This window comes from Candida tropicalis, assembly GCF_000006335.3.
Source record: "Candida tropicalis MYA-3404 genomic scaffold supercont3.3, whole genome shotgun sequence".
NCBI lineage: Eukaryota > Fungi > Ascomycota > Pichiomycetes > Serinales > Debaryomycetaceae > Candida > Candida tropicalis.
Window position 1 is genome coordinate 502677 of NW_003020055.1, and position 13355 is coordinate 516031.

Consider the following 13355-nt stretch of genomic DNA (forward strand, 5'->3'; position numbering starts at 1 on the left):
CAGAGACGGAATCGTTCATCCATTATTATACACCATAACTACCCCTTCTCTTAAGTCCTCGTTAAAATTATCGAGCTTTGATAATTTTTGATTAGAAAGAATCTTGACGTCAACCAATCGAGTAAGTTGCTGTAAGTTTGTATTAATCATTGTTGTCAAATTTTGGTTCTCCCTAATCTCTAATACTCTTAGACCAGGAGGAAATTGAACACCATCCATAGTAGACAAGTTAGTTGAAGACATAACTAGATTGTTTAAATTAATTGGAAATTTAAAATTAATACCATTAGTAAAAGTTGTTCCTCTTAATGAAAGTTTTTGCAAATTTTCTGGTGGTTCCCAGGATTGAATACAAAAATTGCCTCGAAACTCTAAAATCCTCAAAGACTTTGGGAACTTTATCAAGTCCAAGTCATAAATTTCAGAATAGTCATACTCAAATGAATGAATGAAGGAAAATTCAATTAGATTTGGAATATATTCGATGCTGTTGAACAAGTCAAAGGAAACGGGAACATTGAACACTGATATTTGCCTCAACTCGTGAAAGGTTTTCAATGACGTATAATTAACCAAATTGGGACAACTGGCAATTTTAAGAACATTGATAGTATCTGGTATATGTAAGCTATCAAAGTCAGACAAGTGGTGGGAGTTTTGAATATGGAATAATTTCAAATTTGGAAACTTCATTGTCACAAGTGGGAAGTCGTTAATATGTCTAATTCCAACCTCAAGATATGACAATTTATAAAGAATAGGTATTGATTCATAATCAAAATTTGTCAATGTACCAAGTCTTTCAATAATCAAATTTTCCGTGGTTGGTGGTAAGAAATTAAATATACGAAGATCAGCATTCTTAATCTCTAATGTCTTTAAATTATAAAATCTCAAAAACACATCACTTGGAGCAAAATTGTAATAAGGTAACCGTAAAATTTGTAAAGTTTCTGGACAAATTCTCATAATGTTTTCTAAATCTTCAGAAAGATAAGTAATTGAACCAAGTGTAAACCTGTGTGTCAAGCAGAATGACATATCATTCCAATTTGAGCCAGTCACAGGATCAAGAATATGAATTGAACTAATATTGTGAAGTATTTCTTTATATTTATGACCCCATACCATGAATGTAGTTTCCCTCCTTTCATCTTGTTTGCTTGGAAACTTTTCCGCTAATTTCCCCAAAACGTTCACCATTTCGAGATCTTTAGGATATACGTCAAATTTTTGAACCATCTCAGCTAGATCTTCCATCAGATCAAATACTGGTGGTGAATTATAAAATTCTGATGAGAAGAAATCAATTGGATCTTCAGATCTATAATATCCTTCTTGAATTCGAACATTATGAATGATGATTGGCAAAATATAAGGAACGAGTGGTGCAAAATCTAAAAAAATAGGTAAAAAAGGTTTCGGAATATATGCTAAAACAAGATTGATGATTTCAGGTGGTTGTTTAACTAGAGAATTAAGTAAAGTAATGATATTCATGTGGTCTAGTATCGAGATAACAAGTTTGGTCATCGTCCCCCACAAAATGAGATTTCTTTTCTTTCTAAAAAAAAAGAAAAAGGGGGCTTAGGCTTACGAAGAACTAAAACACATTATCGTCTAAATTTTTATTTCTGGTTGAGATATAATTTTGACTATGTAAGATTTATACATACAACAAGGTATCAAATTACTTGATTCCAAAACCAGCACTTTCATTTATTGCCTTATTCAATTTCTCCACAAATTTTTCTTTTGTAGTATAATTATATAAAGCCAATTCGTTAAAACAAGTATGTGCAATTGGAAGACGAGTACTATCTTGTCCATTATTAAGTAAACTAATTTTAAATGGTAGATTCTGAATACCTGTAGCCGGAACCCTATCTGAACCAGTAACAAAAATTAACAATTTCTTTTTCTCTTTATTGGATATTTTTGTCATGTAATCCCAGAACCAGGTTATAATCTTTGAGTTTGCAGCATCCTCTGGTGATCTCCAACCAATGTATTTCGTCACCGACTTCAATACATCAACATCTATTCCGTGATCTTCACTTCCACATAACAATAATTGGATTTCTTCAGGCAGGAATAATGATAACGCATTTCCACCAATGACATTGTTGAAACCAGTCTTGAACGCGTCAACCTGTCTTCTAATACCATCCTTCATAAAAAATGATGTATACTTTTCAATATATTCATCCAAATTGTGCATCTTCACCTTGGTATTTGCCCCATCTGGAATCAATTCAACAGTGTATGTTTTATCAAATATGTCAGAGTAACTCACCTCAAATGTCAAATCCAACAGTAACAAATCACTAGTTGAAAGGGTCTTCAAGTTAAGCAAATTCTTATATGATACAGGATATAATTGTTTATAATCATCTTGATCCAATGGTCGTCCAAGAAGTAATTTGTACAAAGCAATTGGAAACTGTAGATCCAATATGGTTGAATTGTAAATAGCTAAACCCAATATAGCCCCAAAAAGATAATACATATCGGGATTCTCAGCTGGGATTACATTAAACCAAAGCAAGTTCGAATCTTCCACATTGTGAAACATTCCTGACTGGGGGTGGAAAATCTCCTTTGTTAACAATAAAAACCATTCCTTTTTCAATCCACCTGCATCGACACCTGGTTCATTCATAAATTGCACACGTAAACTTTTCTTTAAATTATCTGGATTCATCTTTATATGTTGTAATGAATCTTGTACAATATGGTCACGTCTTACTCTGATACGGAAATAAACGTCAATGACAACCCTCTTATCCAATGAGTTGATAAAGGCTTCCTCTGCCTTTCTTTCCATTTGTCTTCGTGCTTCATATTCCAAAACAGATATTTTACTTCCTAATGAAATCAAAAATGGGTATTGACAGATGTAAAATAACGCATCATCATAGAGACTTTTATTCACCCCAGTACCATGGATATACTCAATAACAGCCCAAAAGTCATTCTGCTGAGCTTTGCTAACTTTGTTCCTTGTTTTTCTGTTGCTTTGCCACGAATCAAAATCCAACTTTATGTTAACATAATCGACCAACGAATTATAAAACACTGAAACTGGAACAGGATCTTCACGAAGCTTGTTGGCACGATATAATAATGCTTGAACCACTAATGCAGTTCTGATATGCCAATCATTCCCATATTGATGGACCTTAACCTTCGTTTCTTTACCATTTTTCTTTCCATTTCCTTTCAGAGGGAATGGATTAGTCGAAACTTGGCCCGTAGGTAAAGACAAAGGACAAGGAGACAGCAAATCCAGATTCGACTCAATATGATTTTTCAAATGCAAACTTTGGAAATATTCGGTTTCACTATTGTCGACATATGTCTCATCTCCTGTTGGTGGGTTTCCTAACTTTATCTGTGGATTATTTGCCAAATAGAAGTACTTTTTCAACTGAAAAGTAATGTAAAGATTTATTAAATCAATCTTCTTTATAAACTCCTGTTGATCTAACTTGGCAAACCAACTCGACATGTAACTGAGAACTTTTGAGCTATCAATACATGACAACAATCCTATGCATCTTTTCAAGATATCATAGCTCAACATTTTTATTTCAGGAACGTCACTCATAAGTTTCAAACGTGGATCACTGATAACTAATGATCGTGATAAGATTGGAATTTCAAACACAATGAATAGCCAACTATAGTCCAAGGGGTTTGAATCGTTCTTATAGACATTTATTCTTTTCAATTGTTCACTCGTACCTTTTAATGCAGAATATAGTGGTTTTTTTGTGGGAAGTTTTGTAAGCAAGGTAATTACATCTCGAACACCTGCATAATAAATATTTGAAGTAGAATGATGTGCTTTTTTACTATGTGCTCGTAGTTTAAAAGAATTGTTGAGTATATCGTGGTGCCTGAATGCATTATACAAGTAGTCTGATAATGGTTGAAATATCTCATGCAATGATTTCGATTGTCCTCGACTAGAACTGGCATTCTTGAAACATTCATCTGCTAAAGATTTGACATAATTATATGACATGTAGGGAGTATCTGCTGGTGACTGACTTTCTCGAGTCTTGATGACTTCCAATATCATGGTTGTGTGACATACCGAGCATCTAAATTTTTTGGCTCTATTGGGGAAAGTCAAAATTGTTCCACAACAATAACATTTGCTTACATTATGAGATTGGGAATTATTCGAAGCTGCTGATGACTCTGAGGACACAGTCTTTGCATCAGATACAAATGGGACATATTCAATGGCATTGGGGGTTGTTGCTGGTTTATTGGATTTTAATACAGGTGGAGACACTGCTGGGAGTTTTAATAAGTCCTTGAAATTCCAATTCAATTTACTATTACCTGGTTGTGGTTTCAGGTTTATCGTGGTATTCTTAGGATTTGATTTTGACCTTGGTTTCGAGTTGGAAATCGGTTGCAGCATTTTCTATTGTTGTCGAGGGATAATGTGCTTTTAGATACAACTTGATTTTTTATTTTTTTCTTTACTTTTTCTTGTTCTATCAGTGAAGGATATATATGATTATAGTACGCTGATCAAGGAGTTAAAATGATTTCATTAAATAATTGAAGGAATTATTATGTCTTGACATATCATATAAATACAAAAAAGTAAAAACTCGCAAGATGATAAACACACAAATGGGAAATGAAAAAGACGTAACAAAAAAAAAACAATTACTAACCCAAATTGAACAGAACTGTAACGAAGTGATGGAACTAAGAAATGAATGAATAGTATACAGACAAGTTCAACAGATTATCACACTCCTTGATTTTCACCCTATTTTAAACAAATCGGAGTTTCAAATTGTGTCGAAGTAAGCGAATGAATTAATTAGAAGAAGAAAAAAAAAGGGGGATAGTGTGGATAATGAAATATTTATACACACATACAGAGACACACATAGAGAAGAATACAAAGAAAGGGGGAAAGATTGAGAGACTAAAAGAAGAAGAAGAAGAAGAAAAAAAAAAAAGAAATCGAATCCGGAATTGATATGCCATGATGGTAAGTGAAAATCTCACTTGTACATTGTAGTTTAAAAATAGAATAAGCGCATTGACGTACACATTTGTACCGGTTTTCAATATAAAACACATTCTTTTATTTACGTAAATGTGCACACCATTGAAAATGAAGCTGTTCAATAAGGCTATCTCTTGAGGGGTAGGAGGAAGGTGGCTAATGAATTGGACTGATTCTCAATATCACCCACCCACATTTGAAAACAATGTATTTCAAAATGATAATTGTTTTGTTTTTATCATCTTTTCATCGTTCCCCATTCTAGTTTTATCTTGCGAGATGAATCTAATTCATACTGCGGTGGTGATTTTTGTGTATAATATTCATAGCCTCTTTATGTAAAGTGCTCAATGAAGAAAAACAATAATAAATCAAATGTGTGTACGCAAGCAAGAGGGAGAGTGTGCGTGAGAGTGATGAAAGAAGCAATGAAACAAAAAAAAAACGTATCTATGAAATCCGCGACCCCTCTATAAAGGCAGAAATAAAAACACACTAAATTATCTAAGTATTTGCAATGCTAATACTATCGGAAATTTCTACCCAAAGCGCAGTTCATGGTTCAGCGGTGATCCATCCCAACAATGAGTTATTATGTCTTGCATTACTTGTGGGGACTAGACATGCATTCAATTTGTACAAAGTTCAGATCAATAATCTAGAGTATTTACAATCCATCTCATTAGAAAATAAAGTGTTGGCATTTACAACAGTTAATATTGATGAACAAGATATAATAATATTCGTCGACGAAACATTCCACATCGGGTTGATTGTGGTGGACCCTGAATTGAAAGTTGTCATTAAGATTATGTCAAAGCTTTCAACAAAAGGTCAAGTACAAGCATTTGAGTATCCCCCACAGATAATTCCCGATAAACAAAAGAATCCCACTTCCATTGCGTTTCACGTTTTCCATTCAACAATACATGTGCTACAGTTGAAAAACCCAATTAATGTTACCGATATCATAGAAACAAAGACATCCAAGAAACGTAAACATGGTAATCCAGATTCCTGGTGGTCAATTGATACCATTCCGATAGGGAGAATCATTGTCAAACAAATAATCAGTCTCAGCATTCCAGAGAAAACTTTGGCAATTCTTTACAAAGACATATCATCGACTTTCTATGTAAGATATTGGCAAATCAACGCTGATTCTAAACCATCTAGAATGGTACGACAGTTCCCTGAATTTCAAGAGGAGCCACTTTTGATTATTCCAATGACAGTTGGTGGCCACATTGCATTGACAAGATCAGCCATATTCTATTTCCCTGAAAAGAAAATACACAACTTGACCGTCTCCAAGGAAGTCCAGGATGTAACCGTTTCAGACAAGTCGAATCAACTTTACTTTGTCAAATCATTGGTTTTACGAAACAGCAAAGTCGATGAACAGAATTATATTTCATACGAGATAATTGATGAACATAGAATCTTATTAACTTCCCAATCGGGAAAATCAAATATGTTATATATTGATTTAGAGTCATCATCAACTAGCACAATCATTATCAACCAGGTATCAATGATAAGTCTTGGTGATGTTACCATTCCAAATTCAAATGGATTGCATCATATAACTGGCGATTTGTTTTTTCAAAGTTCTAGACTTTCTAGATCGGTATTGTTTCTGGTCTCTCCCATTCAGCCACATATTCATATTAAAGCTTTTATTGATGGCAGTCCTCCAGTTTTGGATATTACTCCCGGCCCAAAAGAAGTGTACACATGTCAAGGTGGATGGCTGGGTAGTGAAATTCGCAAGTACTTTACAGGAATGAGTAGTTTTGTAATTGTTAAAAGTATCAAACTAGGATTCAAACCAGAGAGTATCCGATTTATTGATGAAACCATAATGTTGCAAAATACTCTGTATGGAACTCATATTCTCAATACATCGGATCTTAAACCACCACAGGGAATAAAGGAATTATCTGAACAACAAATCATGTACTTTCAAGATCATGCTGATGGGGAACAGGAGAAATATATACCGGAAATGAAGACACGTATCTCCTGGAATGAATCCAAGAATATAAAATTACAAAGCGATAACAAAATTATAGAGTTTACCAGTAACGGCGATTTTGTTCCTTCATCAGTAGATGCGGTTACAATATCTAAGGATGAATGCCTAGTTCTTGTAACAAGCAGCTTGGGCGTGTTTGAAATTTGGAGACATGGAACGCGAGATATACATAAAGTGTATGAAGGGTGTTTAGAAGAAGATCACGTTATAGTCGACTCACTGATAGTTTTGGCTGATAAAAGTGGAAATGTTTCAATCATTCTTCTGACGATAGAATCGTGGTGGCAAGTTAACTTTAGTCGAGATATTCAAAATGGCCTCAGAGAAGTTAACCGTCATTCACAAAAAGTTTATGGAAATGCTTATTTGGTACGCAAGTGGAAAGATAATATTGTCCTTTTCAATGACAGGTATTTAGTCCCATTGAAGAGAGATATTCTTCTGGGTTTTTATTTGCCAAGTCATTTTCCATCAACTGGTATTGATGATATTGGCGTATTTCTAGATAACAAAGTTGTGGTGGTATATTCAAATGGATTAATTGACAAATTAGATATCAAACACCAATCACTGTTGAATATCAGCACACACCAAAGCATATTTTCAAGAAACCTTTTCATCAAGTCATTGTTGATCAAGGATACTAATTATTTGATAGGTTTACTTTACAATAAAATGGATGAATATAACGGGCTTTGTCGTAATGAACTTCATTTGTTTGATTCTGGTTCATTGGAGCCAATGGATGTGTATAAATTAGGAGATGGGGAAGAAATTTTAGATATCTGTCAGTTGCCGGCTGATGTTTCCCAGAATCGCTTTGTTTGTTTGATGTCTAGTTCGGACACACCTGTTTTTATGTTTGGTGTTGAAGAAGGACGAATTGTAAAACTCCAAACCAATAGCATCATGGGACTTGAATTAACAGATGAATTCAAACTCAATTCTTTATCTATTTTCAATGAGAGTGAAAACATTTATCTATGTTCTGGTAACATATCTTTTTTGATGACTTTAGATGACGATTTGGAATGGAAGGTTATACCAAAGACAGTCACCAATAGTACCACACTCACTATGTCTCAATCTGTTCTATTCAATGATATTTATATAGTTGATGCAATTGATGGCTTGTTTCGTGCTAAAGTCAATGACGACATGTCTTTTGAAAATCAGTTGCGTTTCACAAAAGTAAATATTGACGGTTATACACATGGCCAGATGACTTCAATTTCAACATTTTCAAAGGCCAAGTATTCATATATTATTACGGGAGACGCTCATGGAAATGTTGTTTTGGTGAAAACGAGTGTTATAGACTCGCTGGACCAAAAAGTTATAAGGTTCAATGTTGGTGATCAGATTAATACTATTGTGCAACTCGGAATAGAGCAATCATTAACCACAAAAATTTGTGCTATTGGTACACTTCTGGGAGAATTATATATTCTCAATGAAACCAACCATGATGATAATGATATACTGGAATGTTGGGATGAATTGAAATCATATTCAAATAAATCACACTTACCATCGTTAAGTTTCCGACAACCGGCTAGTGATAACATTCTAGAAACTGAAAGCACCGAATGTAATGATATTATTGATGCAAGGTCTATTTCAAGTATTTTGAAAGAAATTATTGCCAATCCCCATGGCATATCTTCTTCTCATAAAAAGTTGATTGCCAAAAAGTATAAGTTGCAGCAATTGTATGTAGAAGTTTTCTCATAGAAATTTCTTGTATAGTACACGACTCATTTGTTTGATTTTCTTTTTATATTTTTTTTTTTTTTTTTTTTTTTTTGGTTTTTCTTCAGACTGGTATCGAAAATTTTTTGTTTACATAGTAAGCACAACCATCAACAAGACAAAGGCATACAACAGCAACAATGTCAGGATTGGACAGTAAATTTGATGATATTGAAATGATTCAACTTCCTGATGATGAAGATGAACAAGTTAGCAATGATATTTCGATTTCATCAGAAACTGAAGGGATATCAGATTCACAAGAGTCTTCAAAAAGCAACAATTCAAACGATCAATCCAGTCCATTAGGGATTTTCAAGGCTGATAATGGATATGTTGACTTACCTGAATGGTTGGATTCTACTGACTCATTACATTTCAAGTTTGATAAAGATCAATATAAGAGAAGTATAGATATTGTTGATTCATTTGACCAAAGTTACATCGACTATGTCAACTCAATGTATAAAACCATTGAAAGACTTACCAGTGACGATATAACAAGACTAGATTTAGAAGAAGATGACTCACCAATTGGTTTAATTACAAATGAAACAGGATATCGCGCCAGTCAGGCTTATAAGTTTAAAAAAGCTGATGAATCATTTCAAAAAATTATTGAAAATTTACAAGCTTTGATCAATTCAGCACCAGAAGACAAACACGAATCAATTGAATTCCAAAACTTACAACATACATTGTATATTTTACAATGTCTTAAAGCAAATAACTTCTATTTTGATTTGAGACGCAAACCGGAGTTGATTCTTGCATGGGTAAATACATTTGATCCTAAACCTGATAGTTCTTTGCTTAATGATGTTATGGTCAATAATCCTAAACCGTATACCCATCCACAGTTTTGGAATACCTGTTTGAGTCAACTTATTATAAGAGGATTATTTGAGCAAGTCTCAGAAGTAATTGCTCACTCTGGATATCAAGAGTTGGAACAATCGTGCCCCGAATTGTTTTTAATGATTAACGATATGAATATCATGTTGTCGGATTATACATCATCTGCGTCTAAAGGGAACTTTGCTCAATGGAAAGTAATTGCCTGTGAATACCGAGATTCTTTATCTGGTGAACGCTATGAATCAATTACTGAACCAGCCCATAAATTGATGGTCAGTCAGATTTATGATTTGGCGTGTATTTTCACTGGTCTTCCTAAAACAATCTCGAGTTATTGTGATTCTTGGTATGAAATGTATTTGGCATTATCGTTATATCAAATACGAGACAATGACGAAGTTTATGATGAATATTTCAAGATGTCTATTACTGAACATCCACCTAGTGTAACTCTTGGTGAAGATGCAGAAAACTTTGATGAACTAAGTGAATCATGTTTCATCAACATCTTGGAGAAGAACTATCTTAAGGCCTTGGAAACCTTGCATGAGTTAGATCCACCAACAGCAGCCTATGTATCAGAATTGCTAGAGTTAAAATTGGTATTGCGTAGTTACTACTTTGACTCGACAATAACTTCAAACACAAGTTTCCAAGACTTGCTTAATAGAAGATCCATTTCGGAATATTTCCTTACAAGACATGCGTTTGATTGCTTGAATGTTCATGATTTAGCACCTGTTGGAATTGGTCTTTTACTAAATGATGTTGTTTGCAGATCCACAAACGCAAGTGTCACCAATAGAAAAGTAATTGCTGGCTACTTACCTCATTATTATTGTAAAACCAATGATGACCTTGAATGGGCACTTACGATATGTGCTAATTTGAATTTGATTTCTACAGCTAGAGAATTGTATTACCAAGCAGGTGTGAAATCATTAGAAGACGGTTATAACTATGAAGCATTGAATAATTTTGTTAACTGTTATGACCCAACTTTATTGAGTGGTGAAAATCATAGTGAAGGAATGAAAAAGGTCCATTACATCATATGGGATATGATATTTGCTGACAGTATTGTCAATAATAGACCAGTAAATGATGAATTGATAAATAATATAATTGATAGGAAAGTTGATCCAAATTTCAAGATCCATCCTGTGATCCAACAATGTCTTGCTCCGTATGCTGTTTTGAAGGAATTTTATTCTTCCTTACCAGACAAAGACATTAAAGTATCTAGTAAAATGTCAAAATTGATCCACTTATTACAGTTTAATTATTTACCAAAAAGATTTGCACCTTTATTGCTTGCTCAATTTTTACCATTCTTAGGTAATGGTGAAAACAAATTCAAATTACCTGAATTAGTGGTTATTATTGAATTAATAGATAGTTTTGAAACTAATTGTAATGATGAGGAATCTAAAGAAGCTGCTGAATTGTATTCATATTCCATTAGCAAAGTTGGGGAAAATGATGTTTCTGTTCATGACTGGAGAAGAATTATTGGAAAAGATAACTTGCCAACAGACGTTACAAATTTAATTATAACTTTGAGAAATCAAATAACTGCAAAGATTGCTAAAGTATTCATAGAGTAATTAGAGTGTATAAGCATACGAACCACAACATATTAATTAACAAAAAAAAAAACAATTTAAATGTATATCGAAAATTTTTACTTCTTTTTTTTTTTTTTGTTTTGAAGTTTCAAGTTAAACAGAAATAAAGATAACTATACAGACTATCTCTCTCTTTTAATATATTTGTAATTTGTTAATTTCTTCATCTGACACTTCAATTGAGAAAGTTAATTAAGGTAGATGTAAGAGATCATTGACACTGACTGCTTCAGCCCCCTTAACAGGTGACATCTTGGGAAGCTCTAGAGTTCAATAATAAGGCAACAATCAAACCATACAAACCCAAAACTTCAGCGAAAATCAAGATCAAAATCATACCGACGAATAATCTTGGTTGTTGAGCAGTACCTCTAACACCGGCATCACCAACAATACCAATGGCAAAACCAGCAGCCAAACCAGACAAACCAACAGATAAACCAGCACCTAATTGAATGAAACCAGTGTACAAAGCTTGTTTTTGACTCAAAGAATCAGAAACCAAAACGGAAACAACCAAACCATAAATGGCAATAATACCGGCCATAACAACTGGAACAACATTCTTAACCAATAAATCTGGTCTGGTGACAGAAGTGGCACAAATACCAACACCTGATTTAGCAGTACCGTAAGAGGCACCGAAACATGTGAAAACAATGGCGGCAGCACAACCGATAGAACCAAAGAATGGAGCATAAACTGGACTATAAAATAATAATCATTGTTAGTATTAGAATCAATAATATTAAAAACAAAGCAATAATACAAAACATGAAATTTCTAAAGTAGCGACCATGCAAGTCCAATAGAAAAAAAAAATTAATTTATCGCAACTCAAAATGACGTGGGTTGAGCGAGGCCGTTTATATCAATTGGGTGGTATGACTTTATCTGACACTCAATACCTATTCTATCTCTATTATCCTCTTTGATGGTTAGATATTTTGAAAGAACTATGGTAACTGTGTAATTGCCCACGATGTTGACTGGTCTAGTATCGTTGAATTATTTTTCCTCTATTCTCTCACTGTCACCTTTTGTTCATTGCCGTTTTGTCTTATCAATTGATGAAAATTTACATACCATAAATCAGACATTGTAGTTAATTGATATGATAAAGGATTCTATTAATATGCAATAATTTAATGTAACTAACTAAAGAATGTAGTTGTGATTAAACAAAGATAGTTGCAATGGGTTATTGATTATAACTGAAAAAGACTAAAGTTGGACAAAGTTTTTATTTGGAAAGATTTTTTTTTTTTCTGTTGTCTTTCGCTGGACTATCACTTTTTGAATCTTCTACCTAATTAACTCATTCGCACGACCCTCAAAAGTCGTATTTAATTTTTAAATGTCGCAACACATGTCGCAACAGGTTTGTTTGTTTTTTTCTCTCTCTCTTTTCTCTCTTTTTGAGATCGCAAATTTTGCGTCTCATCGCACCAGTCGAGTTCATGAAAAGCTGAATTTTTTTTCCCCTTCTCTTCTTTTCTTCTTCTGCTTTCCTTTTCTTTTTTTTTTTCCTTTTTCTTATTAAGTACAAACTACTTGTTACTGGCGAGCTTTAAGTTATCATTGCAAGGAGCCTAAATTATCAAATTTATAATAAGAAATTTCATTTTAATCTAGACATGTCTGCCCCAAACCCAAAAGCTTTCCCATTATCTGATTCTGCTTTGACTCAACAAATCTTGGATGTTGTTCAACAAGCTCAAAACTTGAGACAATTGAAGAAAGGTGCCAATGAAGCTACTAAGACCTTGAACAGAGGTATTTCTGAATTCATCATCATGGCTGCTGATACCGAACCAATTGAAATCTTGTTGCACTTGCCATTGTTATGTGAAGATAAAAACGTCCCATACGTCTTTGTTCCTTCTAAGGCTGCTTTAGGTAGAGCTTGTGGTGTTTCTAGACCAGTTATTGCTGCTTCAGTCACTTCCAACGATGCTTCTTCCATTAAGAACCAAATCTACGGTATTAAAGACAAGATTGAAACTTTATTGATCTAATTTTGTTTTCTTTTGCT

At 33.7% G+C, this 13355-nt stretch overlaps 6 protein-coding genes across 6 annotated transcripts; 3 read left to right on the plus strand and 3 right to left on the minus strand. All coding sequences in view use genetic code 12, as the record gives it.

The window, feature by feature from the left end:
- Positions 1 to 15: 15 nt before the first annotated feature.
- On the minus strand, positions 16 to 1533 carry CTRG_02306 (uncharacterized protein; the record flags this gene model as incomplete). Its single annotated transcript, XM_002547963.1, has 1 exon — positions 16 to 1533. One exon carries the CDS (start codon positions 1531 to 1533, stop codon positions 16 to 18), a length of 1518 nt encoding a protein of 505 aa, XP_002548009.1.
- A 157-nt stretch (positions 1534 to 1690) lies between these two features.
- Positions 1691 to 4438, minus strand: CTRG_02307 (putative E3 ubiquitin-protein ligase; the record flags this gene model as incomplete). Its single annotated transcript, XM_002547964.1, has 1 exon — positions 1691 to 4438. One exon carries the CDS (start codon positions 4436 to 4438, stop codon positions 1691 to 1693), a length of 2748 nt encoding a protein of 915 aa, XP_002548010.1.
- A 1123-nt stretch (positions 4439 to 5561) lies between these two features.
- On the plus strand, positions 5562 to 8816 carry CTRG_02308 (uncharacterized protein; the record flags this gene model as incomplete). Its single annotated transcript, XM_002547965.1, has 1 exon — positions 5562 to 8816. One exon carries the CDS (start codon positions 5562 to 5564, stop codon positions 8814 to 8816), a length of 3255 nt encoding a protein of 1084 aa, XP_002548011.1.
- A 158-nt stretch (positions 8817 to 8974) lies between these two features.
- Positions 8975 to 11299, plus strand: NUP85 (Nup85p; the record flags this gene model as incomplete). The annotated part of the gene is made up of 1 exon (XM_002547966.1): positions 8975 to 11299. One exon carries the CDS (start codon positions 8975 to 8977, stop codon positions 11297 to 11299), a length of 2325 nt encoding a protein of 774 aa, XP_002548012.1.
- A 259-nt stretch (positions 11300 to 11558) lies between these two features.
- CUP5 (H(+)-transporting V0 sector ATPase subunit c) lies at positions 11559 to 12420 on the minus strand (the record flags this gene model as incomplete). Its single annotated transcript, XM_002547967.1, has 2 exons — positions 11559 to 12027; positions 12407 to 12420. 2 exons carry the CDS (start codon positions 12418 to 12420, stop codon positions 11559 to 11561), a joined length of 483 nt encoding a protein of 160 aa, XP_002548013.1.
- A 537-nt stretch (positions 12421 to 12957) lies between these two features.
- CTRG_02311 (RNA binding protein) lies at positions 12958 to 13338 on the plus strand (the record flags this gene model as incomplete). Its single annotated transcript, XM_002547968.1, has 1 exon — positions 12958 to 13338. The coding sequence occupies one exon, from the start codon at positions 12958 to 12960 to the stop codon at positions 13336 to 13338; it is 381 nt and encodes a 126-aa protein (XP_002548014.1).
- Between the last annotated feature and the right edge of the window lie 17 nt (positions 13339 to 13355).